The sequence below is a fragment of the Bombina bombina genome, unplaced genomic scaffold, assembly GCF_027579735.1.
Source record: "Bombina bombina isolate aBomBom1 unplaced genomic scaffold, aBomBom1.pri scaffold_1531, whole genome shotgun sequence".
Classification (NCBI taxonomy): domain Eukaryota; kingdom Metazoa; phylum Chordata; class Amphibia; order Anura; family Bombinatoridae; genus Bombina; species Bombina bombina.
This window is the reverse complement of record NW_026512583.1, coordinates 36,095-56,593: the sequence shown is the minus strand read 5'-3', so window position 1 is coordinate 56,593 and position 20,499 is coordinate 36,095. Positions and strand designations below refer to the sequence as shown.

Here is a 20,499-nt window from a genome sequence, read left to right as displayed (position 1 = left end):
CGGTGAGTCCAATTCGGTGGCAGTTAGGGGTCTGGGTCCCCTGGAATTCTTCTCCTTTTATCTAAATATAGAACACTCTTAGATGCCAGTGAGCCACCATTTATAAAATGTTGCTTAGCTCATGTGCAACAAACACAGGCTGTCACTGATATTAGGTTAATGCATTATAACTATGGGGAAAGAGCGGTTAGGACAGAAATACCCTTGTGACTTGTCATAACAATAGTGCGGTGAGTATGATTCAGGAATGCTAAATAAGCTGCCTCTACAATATCTACTGTCTATAGATTCTTTTCATTGCAGTAACGTTATAGCTACTGGAGTACAATCTTATGATATTACTATTTCTAAGTCTGTTCATTTGTATCATTCATTACATACCTGTCCCCTGGTCCAGGTCATCACCAGTTGCTGTCCAAGACAACACAATTGTGTTTTTTTCCATATTGGCCTCCAAGTCAGTAACTTTCTTCAGGTTTATAGATGTCTACTATGGGACCAGCAGGCACGTTAGACACCAAAAAAGAGTCTCCTGAAGCTGTCCTGGTAAATGACCCCACATTAAGTAGGTTGTCATCTTTATTTATTAGGCTTTGAAGGATTCATGGTGATTATACCTAGAATAAAAGTGTGGTTTGAAATTATTGGTGGTCAAATCATGGCACAGGTACTCCACACCACACTAGAAAACATTTGATGTAGCCCAGTCCTTTCCTTTAGATTAGATAAGAGTACTTTTTTAAACTACAATGTGCATATTAAGTGCCAACAAATTCATAGAGATAACTAACGCTTATATAAATAATTTTGGTTGATTTACCATCTTGATTAATTATTCAGTAGGAGCATGTGATGGGTCTTAATTATAACAGAAAATACAATATTCGTGTAAATTTACATTTTACTATTGATGATTCATTACAGAACAATACAACAAATTTACATTGGGGTTGCCTAGACTAGTTTTATACAGTACCATCACATGATAGTATATGCCTCAAAATAAAATTAGATTATAATCACATTTTTAGTCAAACATTTAATAGGAAATTAGTTACTAATGTAATAAAACTCATACATTATAAGCTGAACTTTATTTAGGAGGATGTTGCATCTTATGATCAGGAGGATCTTGTATTATATACTTTCCAGCTTGGAATGGGTGTGCTTCTTAACTTCGGACCGGAGGTATGAACTATTTAGAGGTGGTGTGATAGTTCTGTTAACCTTCTACATTTGGCAAAGATTATCCAAGCCTATTGCACTTGGTCACTTTAGTTTATTTATTTTTTTAATAAATGCTTTTGTATTTGGACTGCGACCTTACTTACTTTTTGTACACATACTCTCTTTTTTGTTGCTGTAAAAACATATTTATATATATATATATATACAGTATATATATATATATATATATATATTTATATAGTGAAACAAATAGCGTCAGCACTTATTGATAAAAAATATCCATTCTTTATTGAGGTAACAAACAAAGTTAAAAACAGCGACGTTTCGAGTCAACACAGACCCTTAGTCATGCTCATATATATATATAGAGTACAGTATGTATATATATATATATATATAGTGAAACAAATAGCGTCAGCACTTATTGATAAAAAATATCCATTCTTTATTGAGGTAACAAACAAAGTTAAAAACAGCGACGTTTCGAGTCAACACAGACCCTTAGTCATGCTCATATATATATATATAGAGTACAGTATGTATATATATATATATATTATATATATAATATATATAAATATATATATACACACACACACACACACATCAATTCCCCATGGCATTACCTATCTCGTCCACTGCACACCTGTGGCCCTGCCCTCAACTCAGCCCCGCCCAAGACAAGACCTGTTCTATCCACTGCACATACATGGCCGACCAATCCTTTCACAGCTCCCCCCAGTAAACAGTATTTCACTGCCCACAAGCCCTCCCCACATTTCTGCCACATAATTAAAATTTCTTTTATATTATTGAGGAATATAAAATAAAAATTAGCCTCACCATTTTCTATGAAGCCAGGAATATAAAGAGCTCGACTCCTGGGCAAAGTGAGTCGAGTTTTATTTCCACTGCCTTCAACACGCACTTTTAGGCCGTATCTCCCATTTGCAGTGAAGTTTGTGAAGTATCTTGAGTAGATTCCGTCATTTTTTATAATATCAGCACCTGAGAGGGAACAAGTGAACATTATTAAATGCAAAGACACATTATGACTCAGGAGCTCCTGCACGGTGTATGGTTATGTAAGTAACCAGCTGTTTCTTATGAATGTTTATAAAGTTTGAAAACTGAACGCTATTCCCATCCATTAGAATTCTATCAGAATACCAAGATGTTAAATTAAACAGTAGATTTTTGCAGCAACTTTTCACATGATTATTGAACAACCTCATTAAAACCCATTTTGCCCTATTTGAATGGCACATCTTGTCATTTGCATGATTTACATAATAACATTTTTGCTCATGCTCAATTCATATTGTAACAAGTGCACTATCTTCCTTGTTTAAGAACAAATTAAAGGGACATTTAACACTAAATACATTTCATGCATCTCTATCGAGTTGTGGGTGTCAAAATATTGGATCTTAGGTTACAGTGCAGGTGTATGAAGGAGAGTTACTGCACATGTGCAAACTTATCAGCACTGAAATGTAGTAATAGCCAGATTTCAACATGGCAGCACGCATGACTAGAGGGAGGAGAGGAATTGACAGGGATGCTGTGTGATTGCTAGTAACAAATAGTAAACATAATTTAAGCACCCTGTATGAGCAAAAAACTCATAGAAATTTGGAGTTATAGGGGCATATTTAGGAAAGTGCAAGCGGACATGATACGATTTATCCTATAATGTCTGCTGCACATCGATAAAAGCCGACAGCGTACGCTGTTGGCATTTATCATTGCACAAGCAGTTCACCAGAACTGCTTGTGCAATACCGCCTCCTGCAGATTCACGGCCGCTAATTGGCCGCTAGCAGGGGGTGTCAATCAACCTGATAATATTAGATCAGGTTGATTTCTGTCTGGGGCCTCAGAGCAGACGGACAAGTTATGGAGCAGAGGTCTTTAGACCGCTGCTTCATAATTTCTGTTTCCGGTGAGCCTGAAAGATCGCCGGAAACAAGGGGCATCAAGCTCCATTCAGAGTTGATAATTCAGCCCCATAGGTACAAAATACAAAGCGTAATTGTTTTTTACGTAAATTGGGCTGAACATGGATGTTCCATGGCCATATATGAAATTGTCTCTCAAATCCCAGTGTAATTCTCTAAACATTTTCAGACCTACAGATCTCACACATTTTTCCGCAATTAACAGATGGCGAGTGTTTGTCAAAATACTCAAACCTCTAATTACGCTAAAAGGAAAACCTTTGCATATGATAGTAACAGTGATTTTACGGTACAGTGCACTAAAAACAGCATATTTTGGTTTTTAATAAGGGTAATATAAAAGTTTAAATATACGCCAGGTTCTCCCTGTGTACTTCATTGCAAAGTTTTACATAACAGAGAGCTCTCATTATTTCTGTGGAAGGCATCTTGCAAAGCACTTTTTTTTTTAGATAATTCCATAATGGCTGCCCTTGCGAGTGTTGACACGGAAAACTACGTCTAGCCCGGTGACGTTTTTATAAGCGGGTGCATCTTTTTATGCGGTATTATTAAACGTAAGCATAAAACACTTCCCTGCTGACTTTCACATAATACAGAGGGCAGGGAAATGGAATTAAATTGTAAAAAAATCTATTGCTCATTTAAAGCTTAACGTAAGCGCTGTTACGTTGTCTTTTAATTATGTATTTGTCAATGATTCAATTCTAATGGTCTTTAAAAGTTTCGGGCGCACTAAAATTTAGTTCAGATGCTTTGGTGAATATTTTTAACCATTCACTTGTAATACTGGAGTGTACACTATTGTTTGTGCAAGACCAAGCACAAAGATAATGTGCTGTACTTGCAGTCTAAGGGGCCGAATTATCAAGCTCCGAATGGAGCTCGCCGGAAACAACAGTTATGAAGCAGAGGTCTAAAGACCGCTGCTCCATAACTTGTCCGCCTGCTCTGAGGCTGTGGACATATGATCGGGTTGATTGACACTGCGAATCTGCAGGTGGTGGCATTGCACAAGCAGTTCACAAGAACTGCTTGTGCAATGTTAAATGCAGACAGCGTATGCTGTTGGCATTTATCGATGTGCGGTGGACATGATACACTACATTGTATCATGTCCATCCGCACTTTAATAAATCGGCCCCTATACCTAAATGTGTAATTACTTAGAAGTTGGGGTACCCACCAGAATACCTACATGCATGATATTTAGCTTTGGGGTCAACATTTTGCACTTCCAAATGTTATGGTCTAGGACCACCACTGGTGATGGGAAGGCAGAACTACAAGGCCTAGGGCAGCATGTAACCTAAATATACCACTGAAGAAATCCTGCGTACCTGAGCCATTGTCCAGGAGCGCTAGTGTCACAGAATGCCCATTGCCTGGTTCGATTATTGCTGTGACAGTTGCTCCTTTCACAGGCAGATAGCCCTGAGTGACAGATGCATAGACCACCAGCGGGTTGGGGTGTACATTTATATCCTTGCTCATGTGGGCATTTACAGTAACGGGTGGCACATTTCCATCAGCTGCCTTAGAGGTTACAGTTATACCCAGTGCTTGATTTAATGTGTTAGTGTTGCAAAGATTGTAAAGCCAAGGTCCTTTCTAGAAAAGAAATTTGTTGTCAGATTTTCTCATTTATAATACAAAAATCATATTCTATAAAACTAGCAGTCTGTATTTTCATATAATTAAGCACTGCGTTCCATAAATGGTGGACAAATAGGTGCATAGAGCTCTTGCACTGATTAACCAGTCACGGTGTAGCCTATTGTAAGGCCATATATCTGTATTATTAAGGATTCTTCCAACCTTTTTGGGGTAGTGGAAAAAAGTGTTTTTCTATGTTGCCACTAGCAGCAAGTCCCTGCTATAGTGCATTCTCATCACTTTCAGAGAGACCCATGCATCCCTTAAAGGGACACTCAAGTCAAAATTAAACTTTCATGATTCAGAAAGAGCAAACAAGTTTAAAAAATCCTTCCAATTTACTTTCATTATCAAATTTTGCACAATCTCTTTATATGCACATTTTCTTGAGGCACCAGCTACTGAGCATGTGCAGAAGCTCACAGAGTATACGTACACAAGTCTGTGATTGGCTGATGTCTGTCACATGATAGAGGGGGTGGCAAATGGGTGAACAAATACATTTGCCAGAAAAATAATCTACTTATTTATGAAATTCAGAGCAAGTGGTATTGCATTGTCTTTTTATTCTGCACTTGTTAATTATGCAATTCTGCTATATTTAATGCTCCTTTAAGGGCACACAACATATAGGATATGTCCTGGTTGTTAAGGAGTTAAACATTTATGGAAAATAAAGTTTAATATCTTTTTAATTGGAAAATATTTAAATTTGTTGAGGGAATGAGACACTTATAGTTGATATTTATAACCATATATTTATAACCATACTTCATCTAAATTGCAGGTGATTTAATAAATAATAATAAAAACAATAAATAATGCTAAAAGATCTAATTAGTTTGATAGAACATTACAGGGTTGCTATAAATGCCTTGTTTAATAGCATTCACTTGCTACAGCAAATACACTGATTTAGAAACAGAAATAACATTCGGCTAGATTACGAGTTTTGCGGTATGGGAGAAAAAGCAGCGTTATGGCTCATAACGCAGCTTTTTCACTACCGCTGGTATTACGAGTCTTGTAGGTATAGCTGTACCGCACACTTTTTTGGCCGTAACGCAATGTAATTACTGCAGCTTTCAAAACATCCTTTTTCAATGGGACTTCTATAGCGCCGGTATTACGAGTCTCCCTGGGAGGCCAAAAAGTGAGCGGTACAGCCAATACCGCCAAGATCCATAACGTTAATTGAAAGTCAGTAGTTATGGGTTTTACGCTACAAAGCCGTAACATAAACCTTATAACTAAAGTGCTAAAAAGTACACTAACACCCATAAACTACCTATTAACCCCTAAACCGAGGCCCTCCCGCATCACAAACACTAAAATAAAATTATTAACCCCTAATCTGCCGCTCTGGACATCGCCGCCACAATAAACATATTAACCCCTAAACCGCCACACTCCCGCATCGCAAACACTAGTTAAATATTATTAACCCCTAATCTGCCGCCCCTAACATCGCCGCCACCTACCTACATTTATTAACCCCTAATCTGCCGCCCCCAAAGTCGCCACCACTATACTAAATTTATTAACCCCAAACCTAAGTCTAACCCTAACCCTAACACCCCCTAACTTAAATATAATTAAAACAAATCTAAATAAAATTCCTATCATTACCTAAATAATTCCTATTTAAAACTAAATACTTACCTGTAAAATAAACCCTAAGCTAGCTACAATATAACTAATAGTTACATTGTATCTAGCTTAGGGTTTATTTATATTTCACAGGCACATTTGTATTTATTTTAACTAGGTAGAATAGTTATTAAATAGTTATTAACTATTTACTAACTACCTAGGTAAAATAAATACAAATTTACCAGTAAAATAAAACCTAACCTGAGTTACACTAACACCTAACCTTACACTACAATTAAATAACTTACATAAATTAAATACAATTAACTAAATTACACAAAAAACAAACACAAAATAAAAAAAGAAATGATTAGATATTTAAACTAATTACACCTAATCTAATAGCCCTATCAAAATAAAAAAAGCCCCCCCCCCAATATAAAACCCCTAGCCTAAACGATTATTTTTTAATATATTTGCATAATGGGACAATAAAGTCAAAATTAAAATTTCATGATTCAGATAGAGCTTACGGTTTTATACAACTTTCCAATTTACTCCTATAATCAGATGTGCTTCGTTCTCTTAGCATCCTTTGTTGAAGAGAATACCTATGTAGGTTTAGGAGCAGCAATTATCTACAGGGAGCTAGCTGGTAATTGGTGGTTGCACCAATATGCCTCTTGTCATTGGCTTATTCTGTGTGCTGATATGTAGTGAATGTAGTCCAGCGCTAGATTAGCACGGGTAGAGTATTTAGTTAAATTCTATAATTCAAATATATTGTATTTTGTGATTGGATAAATGTTTAATGTATGTACTGCAATGTTGTTATTATATATTTATTGTAGGTAATCCTAAGTATTTATCAACATTCAGTTAATAAAAAGATATAAACAGGTATATACAACTGATATATATAAACTTGTTGTCTAATGTGAACTTCTTATCTATATATATAAAAACTAATAAAACATTTGTATAATTAGACAGAAATTTAATAACTTGTTAAAAGCATACATAAAATAAAAAGGGACGTCTCCCTTATAACATCGATTTCATCAGAGAAAACAATTGAATAACTGTAGTATATATTTCCGCTATTTGATAATCAGGTACCTGTTATATAGTGTAACAAATGATAATGTCCAGAAATTGGATTAAAAAAACTTAAAGATCCAAACGAGATGACCTCCCCGCTATTGTGGCGGGTGTGTGTTACCGGTCCGTTAGTGAGAGACTGGTATTTAAAAATATGTCATGTGACTTTTCCTACGTCACACTTGTGATCGTAGCTGTTTCAATATAGTTGTAATGTAACCAGTGATCCTTGATATTCTGTCAAGTGCTTATTATGTTGCAATTTTTTTAAACTTTAATCTGTATGTGTATCAGAAGGTGTATTCCCCTATTCCGTGTGTAATTAGGGAGTCTTGGGGGAGATTGCAACTTACGCTGGTCTCTTGGCACACCTGATTTCTCTTTTAGTGTGGTCTTTGCGGTCACATTCAGTGACTTGGATGTTAAACTTTGCGGTCACGTGCAGTGACTATAATGCAATCCTCGCAGTGTGGACTTGGCGGTCACTTGTAGTGGTGGGAATTGAACTCGTGACCTTTAGGGTAAGAGAGGGAGATCTTAACCATTAGGCTATGTGTATCTCACTTTCTGTGTTAGCTTAGTGGACTTGGCGGTCACTTGTAGTGACTGTAATGAGGTCTTTGCGGTCACGGAGGTGACTAGTGGTGGGGTCTTTGCGGTCACAAGTGGTGACTAGGAGTAGAATCTTTAGCGGACATCAGTGATGTTATACAGCAAGGTCTTTGCAGTCACAGATTGTGACTTGCATGTATTAACTTGCGGTTGTATCTTTGCGGTCACAGATTGTGACTTAAAAGTGGTCTTTGCGGTCACTAACAGTGGTGACTTAGAGGAAATCTTTGCGGTCACTAGTAGTGACTAACAGAATGATCTGTATCGTTGGAGATCAAAGTAAAACTTGGCAATCTCTCTGTGCAACTTAGTAGAGCTGATTAGAAACAAATGCAGGTTGTAACAACGTCCAGCTGCAATGTTGCAGGAGGTAATCAGCAAAGGAAGTCTTGTAGTAGTTTTCTTTCCTTTCTTGGCAATTATAACAGCAATCAAAATAAAAACATAAAGTGCAGAGTGATAAAGCCTAAGGGCGAAACGCGTTGACCTTGACACTGTTGTCACTCTGCACTTTATGTTTTTATTTTGATTGCTGTTATAATTGCCAAGAAAGGAAAGAAAACTACTACAAGACTTCCTTTGCTGATTACCTCCTGCAACATTGCAGCTGGACGTTGTTACAACCTGCATTTGTTTCTAATCAGCTCTACTAAGTTGCACAGAGAGATTGCCAAGTTTTACTTTGATCTCCAACGATACAGATCATTCTGTTAGTCACTACTAGTGACCGCAAAGATTTCCTCTAAGTCACCACTGTTAGTGACCGCAAAGACCACTTTTAAGTCACAATCTGTGACCGCAAAGATACAACCGCAAGTTAATACATGCAAGTCACAATCTGTGACTGCAAAGACCTTGCTGTATAACATCACTGATGTCCGCTAAAGATTCTACTCCTAGTCACCACTTGTGACCGCAAAGACCCCACCACTAGTCACCTCCGTGACCGCAAAGACCTCATTACAGTCACTACAAGTGACCGCCAAGTCCACTAAGCTAACACAGAAGTGAGATACACATAGCCTAATGGTTAAGATCTCCCTCTCTTACCCTAAAGGTCACGAGTTCAATTCTGTTAGGGTGTACAAGGTTACGCAATGTAATATTAGTAGATCACAACTGCAGATTCACTTAGTTATCCGTTACCCAGTAGTAACAACCTATGAGGTGCTCTTGTAATCCTTGTTACAGGAGACAGGCAAGGAAGCCTATAGTATAAAGTTCGTTGTGAATAGTCTCCTTGTTTAATTAAGGCTGTAGGTGATGTAGTTCAGAATAGGAACTGTATTGTAGTAGACACTGTCCTTAGTTGTAATAATTGTCCATTAACAAGGATAGGTTATTGAGTAAAACAGCTATAGCGTATAGTTGTGCTGAGTCAGGAGATATTAACGTTGTAGCCTATGAGCTCACTGTGAATAAGCGTGAGTTGTTTAATCCGGAGCCAGAGTGTGATTGCCTTGAGAGGGGAGAGCTGGTGCCGCTGCAGCGTCTGTAGACACAGACAGAGGGTGTGGTGCGAAGCGCCAATCAGCGAGGAGGAATACCTGACAGGCAGCGTGCACGCTGGAAAGACTTCGGCTGTGTTTGTAGCAAATGCGGACAACCGCTGAAGCTCCGGAGTACTGAGAGGAGAGGCTGCACAAAGTAAGTCCTGACACTGTTTGCAACAATGAAAGTCTGGCTGTAATAGATACCAGTTGCAACCGGAGGATATTTGTTAGCCTAGAGCGGCTCAGGAGGTAGATGCGGAACAAGATGATTTCTGTAATAGCTCCTGCAGTAAGATGAGCTTTCAGCTTTGGTAACTAATAGTTCAGATAGATTATAGCCTGGAGGTTTAGTTTGGTGTCTTCTCTAGTTGAGAACTCAGTATACTAAACATTAATCGGCAGGTGGAAGGGGGAGGAGCAGACTTAAGTAACCTATCCTTAAAGGCATAGCTGCCAACTCTGACAGATCCCCCCATCAAAACTGCTGCCCAGCAGCAGAAGGAGCCGGCTTATGCGGATGAAGTCTGTGGAATCGAGCAATCAAACGAGAAGCGTTGATGTTAGAGGAAGGTTCCCAAGAATCTTCATCCGTGGAAAATCCCTTCCAGCGGATCAAGTACTGCAGTTCGCCATGGTAACGTCTAGAGTCAAGGACAGAAGATACTTCATAAACCGTGTCATCCACTACAATAGATGGAGTCGTGGAAGTAGTCGTCTGTAGTCTAGTCGGGACGTAAGGTTTCATCAAGGAAACATGGAAAGTTGGATGAACAGGGATTTCTGGGGGCAATTTCAGCGTCACAGCATTGGGATTCACGACCTTGGTCACTTCATAAGGTCCGATGAATAGCTGAGAGAATTTCCTACTGGGGGTCTTAAGTTTCAAGTGTCGGGTAGAGAGCCAAACAAGGTCGCCAATCTGGTACTCAGGGGGCTTCCGTTTCTTTTGATTGTAATAACGTTGTTGTGTTTCTTGAGCATTTTTAATGTTGTCTTTTAGGAAGGAGAAGACTTCTAACATAGAATTGGCTGTGTCGTCTATCACAGGTGATGTGGTATTGAGGCTAGGGAATAAGTGGAAGGTAGGATGGTATCCATAGTTTGCGAAGAATGGAGTTCTTCTGGTCGAACTGTTTAACGTGTTGTTGTAGGAATATTCAGCCATCGGCAAGTTAGAGACCCATTCATCTTGCTGATGTGCACAATAGCATCTGATGTATTGTTCAATCCACTGGTTTACCCGTTCTGTTTGCCCATTGGTTTGGGGATGGTAAGCAGTGCTATAGCGATGTTCTATCTTGAGCACGGAGCATAACTGTTTCCAGAACCTGGAGGTAAATTGTGTACCTCTATCAGAAATAATTATGGAAGGTAACCCATGGAGACGAACTACGTGAGTTAAGAACAGTGCTGCTGTTTCAGATGCTGTGGGTAGCTTTTTGTACGGAATAAAATGAGCCATTTTCGTAAATATATCCACTACTACCATTATGGTGGTGGAATGATTGGAAGGAGGGAGATCGACTATAAAGTCCATACCAATGGTATGCCAAGGACGGTCTGGTATAGGAATAGATAACAAAGACCCATAAGGTTTAGCTCTGTCAGATTTTGAAACGGCACAAATCTGACAGGTTTTGATGAAATGGTGGACAGTTTGGTGTAAGTTTGGCCACCAATAATTTCTCTTGATGAGTTCGATGGTTCTTTCAACACCTGGATGTCCAGCAAGTGGTGATTCATGATGTTGACGAAGTATGTCATTCCTGTAAGTGGGTGGAATATATATTTTACCACGTACATGAGCAATACCATTTGAATCCAATTCCTGAAGATCTTTTGGGTAGGTGGTATCGTTATGTTGGCAAGAGCGTAGGGAGTGATGGGAATCCTTCAGAACACCTAAGAACCGGTCAGGAGGAAGGATGGGTTGGTCTGGTATGACTTGATCTGGAGGTCGGAGATGTCTGGAGAGAGAATCTGCCTTACCGTTCTTTTTGCCAGGACGATAGGTGATATGAAACTGAAATCTGGTGAAGAACAGACTCCAACGTAGCTGGCGGGCGGATAGAGTCTTGCTTGATTGGAGGTATTCCAAATTCCGATGATCCGTGTAAATCAGAATAGGGTAGGAAGTCCCTTCCAGTAGATGCCTCCAATGCTCCAATGAGGCCTTGATAACTAGTAATTCCTTTTCGCCCACGGGATAGTTCCATTCAGGAGGAGTCATGAGACGAGAATAGTAGGCAACTGGATGTATAGGATCATTTGGGGATTTCCGTTGTGACAGTATAGCCCCCAAGGCATAGTCTGAAGCATCTACCTCTAGGATGAATTGGAGTTTGGTATCTGGGAACTGAAGTATGGGAGCGGTTGTGAAGGATCTCTTGAGGAGATCAAAAGCTTGTTGAGCCTGCGGATTCCATCTGAAAGGTGTCAGAGAACCAGTAAGACTGGTTAAGGGTTTGACTATGTTGGAAAAACCTTTAATAAATTTCCTGTAGAAATTTGCAAAGCCAAGAAAACGTTGTACATCTTTTTTGTTGGTAGGAATAGGCCACTTTTGAATGGCTTCTATTTTTCCATCTTCCATACGTATCCCTGAGGAGGATATATTGTAACCAAGGAATGTAATTTCATGAGTGTGGAAAGAACATTTTTCAGGCTTAGCGTACAGCTGATGGGTTCTTAGTCGATCCAAAACCCAGCGCACATGTTTCTGGTGGTCCTGTATATTGTCTGAATAGATCAAGATATCTTCCAAATAGATAACGAGGCACACGTCCAATAGATCTCTGAAGATATCATTAATGAAATATTGGAACGTGGCAGGGGCATTGCAGAGCCCGAATGGCATTACCAAATATTCATAGAGCCCATAGCGAGTCCTGAAGGCAGTGAGCCACTCATCGCCTTCCCTGATTCTGACCAGGTTGTAGGCACCCCTGAGATCGAGCTTTGTGTAGATGGTTGCCTTGCTTAGTCTTTCCACTAACTCCGGAATAAGAGGGAGAGGGTATCTGTTCTTCTTTGTCCTCTTATTCAGCTCCCTGTAATCTATGATGGGTCGTAAGGACTTGTCCTTATTCCTTACGAAGAACATCCCTGCTCCTGCAGGGGATGTGGAAGGTCTGATAAAACCTTTTTTAAGGTTTTCGTCCAGGTAATCCTTGAGGTGCTCTAATTCGGGTTGTGAAAGTGGATAAATATGTCCATAGGGTATGGTAGAACCAGGTAAAAGCTCTATCGGGCAGTCATATATCCAATGTGGCGGTAGGTGTTCTGCTTGTTTCTTACTGAATACATCTAGATAATCATGATATTCCGATGGTATAGTATCTTGAGAAAGGAGTACCTGTTGTTGATGAGGATAACAGGATTCCAGACAGTATGGGGAATCCAATTCAACTTTAAGAGTGTGCCACGAGATATTAGGTTGATGTTTCTGGAGCCAAGAGAGACCTAATACGACTGAGAAAAGAGGAGATGGAAGTATATCCAACGTGATGTATTCAGTATGGCCCTTACCTAATGTTACCTTGAGTGGTATGGTGTGATGTGTTACTGGACCAGAATTGACTAAAGTACCATCAATAACACGGATAGAGACTGGATTTGCTTTTGCAACTAGTGGTATTTTATTTCTTTTTGCAAGTGACAAATCAAGGAAATTGGAGTAAGCTCCCGAATCTATGATAGCTTCAGTTTGTAGAGCTCGATGATCCCACTGTAAAAAGAGAGATATGGTACAGTAAGCTGCATTCACAATCTTATTAGTTAAGCAATGGTTAATATTTCTTAGCTTACTTCTCTTTTGGCGTTGTAGTAGTGGGCATTCCTTCACCTTGTGTGCTGGGGATGCGCAGTACATGCATAAATCCTTCTGCTGTCTGCGGTGTCTTTCCTCTAAGGTTAATGGTCCCTTAGTGAAACCAATTTCCATGGGGGTGGCAGTCTCCTTGGAAGGTGGAGATGTAGTGTAATACTTTTGGGCACCCTCTGAATGTTGGCGCTCGGATTTCCTCTCTCGGAGTCTCCTGTCTATCTGGATTGTAAGGGCCATCAAGCTCTCTAGTGTTGCTGGTATCTCAATACGGGCAAGTTCGTCTTTGAGAGCATCAGATAGGCCTAGGCGGTATTGATTGCGTAGGGCTACCTGACTCCACTCTGAATCCTTGGTGTAGAGTTTGAACTCTGAGAGGTATTCTTCCACAGGGCGTCTGCCCTGTCTGAGGGAGCGCATCTTTGCTTCAGCCGTAAGTTGTTTTTGTGTATCTTCATACAAGGCACTCATCTCAGTGAAGAAATCTGTAAGTGACCCCAGTATTGGGTCATCGTTCTCTAGGAAGGTGTCTGCCCAAATTCTAGGCTCTCCAGTGAGGAAGGATATGACAGTCATCACCTTGAGCCTCTCAGTATGGTATGTTCTAGGTTTCATTTGAAACAGTAGGTAGCAGGCATTTCTGAATTGCCTGAAAAGTTTCCTGTCTCCAGTGAATCTCTCAGGTAAGCAGACATGAGGTTCCGGTGTGCTGTCCCTTACAGCTGCTCTGAGGCTGTCATTTTGAACTTGTAATTCTCTCAAACCTTGTGTCAGTTGTTCAACCGTTTGGGTGAGGTTATAGACTACAGTGGGCAAATCCGCTGGATCCATGTATAGGGCCGATTAATATGTTAGGGTGTACAAGGTTACGCAATGTAATATTAGTAGATCACAACTGCAGATTCACTTAGTTATCCGTTACCCAGTAGTAACAACCTATGAGGTGCTCTTGTAATCCTTGTTACAGGAGACAGGCAAGGAAGCCTATAGTATAAAGTTCGTTGTGAATAGTCTCCTTGTTTAATTAAGGCTGTAGGTGATGTAGTTCAGAATAGGAACTGTATTGTAGTAGACACTGTCCTTAGTTGTAATAATTGTCCATTAACAAGGATAGGTTATTGAGTAAAACAGCTATAGCGTATAGTTGTGCTGAGTCAGGAGATATTAACGTTGTAGCCTATGAGCTCACTGTGAATAAGCGTGAGTTGTTTAATCCGGAGCCAGAGTGTGATTGCCTTGAGAGGGGAGAGCTGGTGCCGCTGCAGCGTCTGTAGACACAGACGGAGGGTGTGGTGCGAAGCGCCAATCAGCGAGGAGGAATACCTGACAGGCAGCGTGCACGCTGGAAAGACTTCGGCTGTGTTTGTAGCAAATGCGGACAACCGCTGAAGCTCCGGAGTACTGAGAGGAGAGGCTGCACAAAGTAAGTCCTGACACTGTTTGCAACAATGAAAGTCTGGCTGTAATAGATACCAGTTGCAACCGGAGGATATTTGTTAGCCTAGAGCGGCTCAGGAGGTAGATGCGGAACAAGATGATTTCTGTAATAGCTCCTGCAGTAAGATGAGCTTTCAGCTTTGGTAACTAATAGTTCAGATAGATTATAGCCTGGAGGTTTAGTTTGGTGTCTTCTCTAGTTGAGAACTCAGTATACTAAACATTAATCGGCAGGTGGAAGGGGGAGGAGCAGACTTAAGTAACCTATCCTTAAAGGCATAGCTGCCAACTCTGACAAATTCCCACCACTACAAGTGACCGCCAAGTCCACACTGCGAGGATTGCATTATAGTCACTGCACGTGACCGCAAAGTTTAACATCCAAGTCACTGAATGTGACCGCAAAGACCACACTAAAAGAGAAATCAGGTGTGCCAAGAGACCAGCGTAAGTTGCAATCTCCCCCAAGACTCCCTAATTACACACGGAATAGGGGAATACACCTTCTGATACACATACAGATTAAAGTTTAAAAAAATTGCAACATAATAAGCACTTGACAGAATATCAAGGATCACTGGTTACATTACAACTATATTGAAACAGCTACGATCACAAGTGTGACGTAGGAAAAGTCACATGACATATTTTTAAATACCAGTCTCTCACTAACGGACCGGTAACACACACCCGCCACAATAGCGGGGAGGTCATCTCGTTTGGATCTTTAAGTTTTTTTAATCCAATTTCTGGACATTATCATTTGTTACACTATATAACAGGTACCTGATTATCAAATAGCGGAAATATATACTACAGTTATTCAATTGTTTTCTCTGATGAAATCGATGTTATAAGGGAGACGTCCCTTTTTATTTTATGTATGCTTTTAACAAGTTATTAAATTTCTGTCTAATTATACAAATGTTTTATTAGTTTTTATATATATAGATAAGAAGTTCACATTAGACAACAAGTTTATATATATCAGTTGTATATACCTGTTTATATCTTTTTATTAACTGAATGTTGATAAATACTTAGGATTACCTACAATAATATATAATAACAACATTGCAGTACATACATTAAACATTTATCCAATCACAAAATACAATATATTCGAATTATAGAATTTAACTAAATACTCTACCCGTGCTAATCTAGCGCTGGACTACATTCACTACATATCAACCACTGTTTTCTTAGAGGGGAATACATTAGTCTAGCAGGGTCAATTCTCCAGCGCCTCATCTTTCTCACTACCAGTTTATTCTGTGTGCTCACTAACTTCCAGTAGAGCATTGCTTCTCTCGAGTTGACGTTTCAACAAAGGATAAAAAAAAAAAAATCCCAGGCAAATTATACAATAGAATGAAGCAAATTAAATCACAGAAGTAAATTGAAAAGTTGTTTAGAATTACTTGCTCTATCTGAGTCATGAATGTTTAAAGGGACAGTCTACACCTGACCTTTTATTGTTTAAAAAGATATATAATTCCTTTATTACCCATTCCCCAGTTTAGCACAACCAACACTGTTATATCAATATACTTTTCACCTCTGTGATTACCTTGTCTGCCCCCTTACTTCAGTTATTTTGTCAGACTTGCATTTTAGCCAATCGGTGCAGACTCCTAGTTAACTCCACGGGCGTGAGCACAATGTTATCTATATGGCACACATGAACTAACGCCCTAGTTGTAAAAAAACTGTTAAAATGCATTCAGATAGAAGGTGGCATTTCAAGGTTTAGCTTTAAACTAGGAATACCAAGAGAACAAAGCAAAATTGATGATAAAAGTAAATTGGAAAGTTGTTTAAAATGACATGCCCTATCTCAATCATGAAAGTTTATTTTTGACTAGACTGTCCCTTTAATGTTGTCTCTATTGTTCCTTTAATATACGCTGGTAAATATAACTGCATGGCCCCTAATGCTGCTGTTTCAGCATTAGGGCTCACCGGAAACAGGTGGTAATTCGTCCGCCAGCTTTGAGGAGGCGGACAGTGCAGTTCACCAGAACTGCTTGTGCAATGATAAATGCCTACAGCGTATGCTGTCGCCATTTACCGATGCAGGGCGGACATGATTCGCTATATCGAATCATGTCCGCCCAGGGTATGATAAATCTACCCCTATGTATGCAGGTTGTGTTTTTATTGTTGTGTAACACTTATTTTGAGCTTTAACTTAGCCATGATTATAGCTAGCCCTGGTGTCTGCAGACTCAAGCCCACAATGGCAGATTGTGTGGCTGCCATAAAAAATACAATAGCAGCAAACAAGGTATTAATTTGTTTTTAAAATGTTTAAACTTGGCTGATATGTCATTATATTTAGCAAGACAACAGAAATGTCTTGGTTACAAGGTGTTAATGTCCCTTAGAAGCAGTAAAGACATTTATATCAAAACACATTACCTCTGCTGTTCCTGGAATTTCAAGTCTAGATGATTTGGACGTTGTGTCATTACTGAACTGGGCAGCTGTATATAATTTACCCTTTGGATCTTTTAAATAGATTGTAGGTATTACACTTTGCCATGTAATTAGGAAGAATGTTTCATTTCCAACGGAGCTATCAATATAAACGGTGCCATTTAAACATTCTTTTGGGTTAAGATTCAAACGAGCGCTTTCCAGCTGTGAAGAATAAAATGCAGAGAAAGTTATAAGAATGGTTCTATTTTGCTTAGATAATATGACAACAATTTAAATATGGAACATTCTACCTTTTCTGGTGTCCTGCACCCTCCTCCTTTTAGTCAATAGGAAATCTGACTGGGAGGTGTGCCTAGCCTTGTAGGCTACCATGATCCAATCCCGGCCTTGAAATCATGTGATCACATCGAAGATCACATCATTTAATTTTTCAAGCAAGTGTTTACATCAGTACTTTGTTCAGATCTTAAAGGGACATAAAACCCCAACATTTTCTTTCATGATTCAGATAGAACATACAATTTAAAACATTGCAACTTTTGTCAGTTCATCTCAATTTTTTTATTAACTATTATAAAAAATTAAAAGTAGCGATAGATGACAAAAAAGGACTACACAAATGCAATACACTTGATAAATCTGTTACCCATCTACTAGTACAGACGAAGAATACCACTTATAAATATACATTTGTTCAAACATGAAAAGAAAATATGACTGAAATGAAGAGTTGCATTTCTCAATGTACACATGACAGATGTGAGGTTTTTATAAGGGTATTACAGAGTAAAGGGCATTACAACTAAACAGCTTTATAAAATTCTTCTCCCCAAAAAAATGTTTGGGATAAAATAAAAAACAATATAATAACACATGGTAGTAAGATATTTTTATGGGGCATTACGGTTTTTAGTTTTGGCATTACGGTTTTTAGTTTTGGCATTACGGTTTTTAGTTTTGGTTTTTAGTTTTGGCATTACGGTTTTTAGTTTTGGCATTACGGTTTTTAGTTTTGGGTCTTCCCCAAAATGTGTTAGGGATAAAACAAAACTAAAATATGAAAAATTAGAAAAACAAACAATAAAATATAATAAATAAAACATACAAACTCTTTCTATGGTTTCATACTGAGCATCTTTGCCACGGAGCCTTGAAAAGAAGCTAAAATGGCCCTACGGTCATAGAATTTATTTATTTTTAATTTAATTTCTTCTGGGAGCAACAGTCTGCAGTCAGCAGTGATTAAAGAAACTCATTGCTTTATTGATTTATTGACTGAACAGAGAGTGTTTTGCTTTTTGTTTTTTTCCTGAAACTGTTCATGAATTAGATTTCATGCTTTTCAGATACTAGGTAGATACTGTTTTGACCTTATAAGGTAATATATATATTTACACATACAGTATATATATTAATTCATATATTTAAAATCTAAATAGCACAGCTTTGTGTGTTATGCTTATGTACATATGCTTTCATCCACCTATTTAACTGTGGGAATAGTGGCATTCTCATGCACACCCAACTGTGATCCCCCTGGTTTCCCACTGCAACTCCATCAAGAACCTCCATATGTAACCCATACCCCACCCAGCCCTGCCCATGCCAAGCCCCACCCTGACCCTCTATTTTAGCTCCACCCACAATACACTAGTGGGCTTTTGAGAAGTGCCCCTCCCTGCAAACATTTTCTGTGAAGACACCATTTTAAGAGTGTTGCTAATAAGCATGCATTTCTTGTTTCTTTCAACATCAAATGTAAAATGTTTTAAAGGGCTGCTTTAACGGTATCATCTTCTTAATCTTGCTTAGCATGTTTTATATCAGGAATTGTATATGCAGTAATTTACTCTTAAAGGGATATGAAAGTCATAATTATTATTAATGAGTCAGACTCCAATTAAAAATAATAAAAAAAACGACATATTATCAAGTTTTCTCTTAGTATATTTTGTTGAAACTTAGATCTTTTCAATGAGAGCATACTGATGTAGTTTAGGAATGTTAACATATCATAAGCACAATATTGCAACTGTTTCTGCAAATTATGGGGCCTATGTATCAAAGGTCTTGCAGACCTGATCCGACAGTGCGGATCAGGTCCGCAAGACCTCGCTGAATGCGGAGAGCAATACGCTCTCCGTATTCAGCATTACACCAGCAGCTCACAAGAGCTGCTGGTGCAACGCCGCCCCCTGCAGACTCTCGGCCAATGGGCCACCGGCAGGGAGGTGTCAATCAACCCGATCGTCCTACCTTTGTCCAATCTGAGTATGATCCATTTACTACTACTCGTTGCTCCCTATCTTTTATCCAGTTATTTATCCATGAGCTAACATTTTCAGCCATTCCCAGTCCCTTAATTTTGTGCATTAATCTCTCATGTGGCACTGTATCAAACGCCTTTGCAAAATCTAAGTATATCACATCAACTGATTCCCTATAGTAGATTATCTAATGTATTTTAATTTTTCTACCCTACAAATGTTTTGCATTATTTTGTTATTAACATAATAACCCTAATGAAGCATTACTGGTTTGAGGAATTATTGGATATAAGTTGGGTCTAATTGAAGAAACAAACAGCGCAATCGATTACCTGAATAGTCTGTTGAGAAATGTTTCCACTCCCTGAAGAAATCCCACTAAATGCATCAATCAGACTATTGGTATCCAGGTTATCTGTTGCAAAAAACCTTAATCCTCCTGAAAAATATATATATATTTTTTTTTAGAAAAAAAGTTACATTTTATATATAAGGATACATTTCAAGAGTGCATAACCTACATAATCTTAAACAGTACCTATAACCTCCAATATTCATTAAAGGCACATTAAACCCAGAATATTTATTTTGTTTAATTAGATTGCAGCTAATTGCTGCTGCCCATTAAACTTCTAGTATTCCCGGCAGTGAATGGGTTAATAGGGTAGTTTGTAATTTTAGCTTTAGTGTAGAGATTACCCTCCCACCTGACACCTCACACCCCCTGATCCCTACCTGATCCCTCCCAAACAGCTCTCTTCCCCCCCCAATGGAAGCCATCTTAGGTACTGGCAGACAGTTTGCCAGTATCCAGTTAAGTTTTTTGTTTTGTTTTTAATTATTATTATTTATTTGTATACATTTTTTTTCTTCAGTGTAGTGATCCTCCTCAACCCTGATCCCCCCCAAATAGCTCTCTAACC

General features: G+C 38.8%; 1 protein-coding gene across 1 annotated transcript in view; it reads right to left on the bottom strand.

Annotated features, from left to right (window-relative positions):
* Nucleotides 1-381: 381 nt before the first annotated feature.
* The window catches only part of LOC128644410 (calcium-activated chloride channel regulator 1-like), a gene marked incomplete at its 3' end in the record, with an annotated part of 38,763 nt that continues 18,645 nt past the window's right edge, over nucleotides 382-20,499 (bottom strand). The window contains 7 exon segments of the mRNA XM_053697035.1: nucleotides 382-469; nucleotides 471-588; nucleotides 590-617; nucleotides 2,032-2,196; nucleotides 4,490-4,760; nucleotides 17,289-17,510; nucleotides 19,909-20,015. Of these exon segments, the coding sequence (XP_053553010.1) occupies nucleotides 382-469; nucleotides 471-588; nucleotides 590-617; nucleotides 2,032-2,196; nucleotides 4,490-4,760; nucleotides 17,289-17,510; nucleotides 19,909-20,015 (999 nt within the window).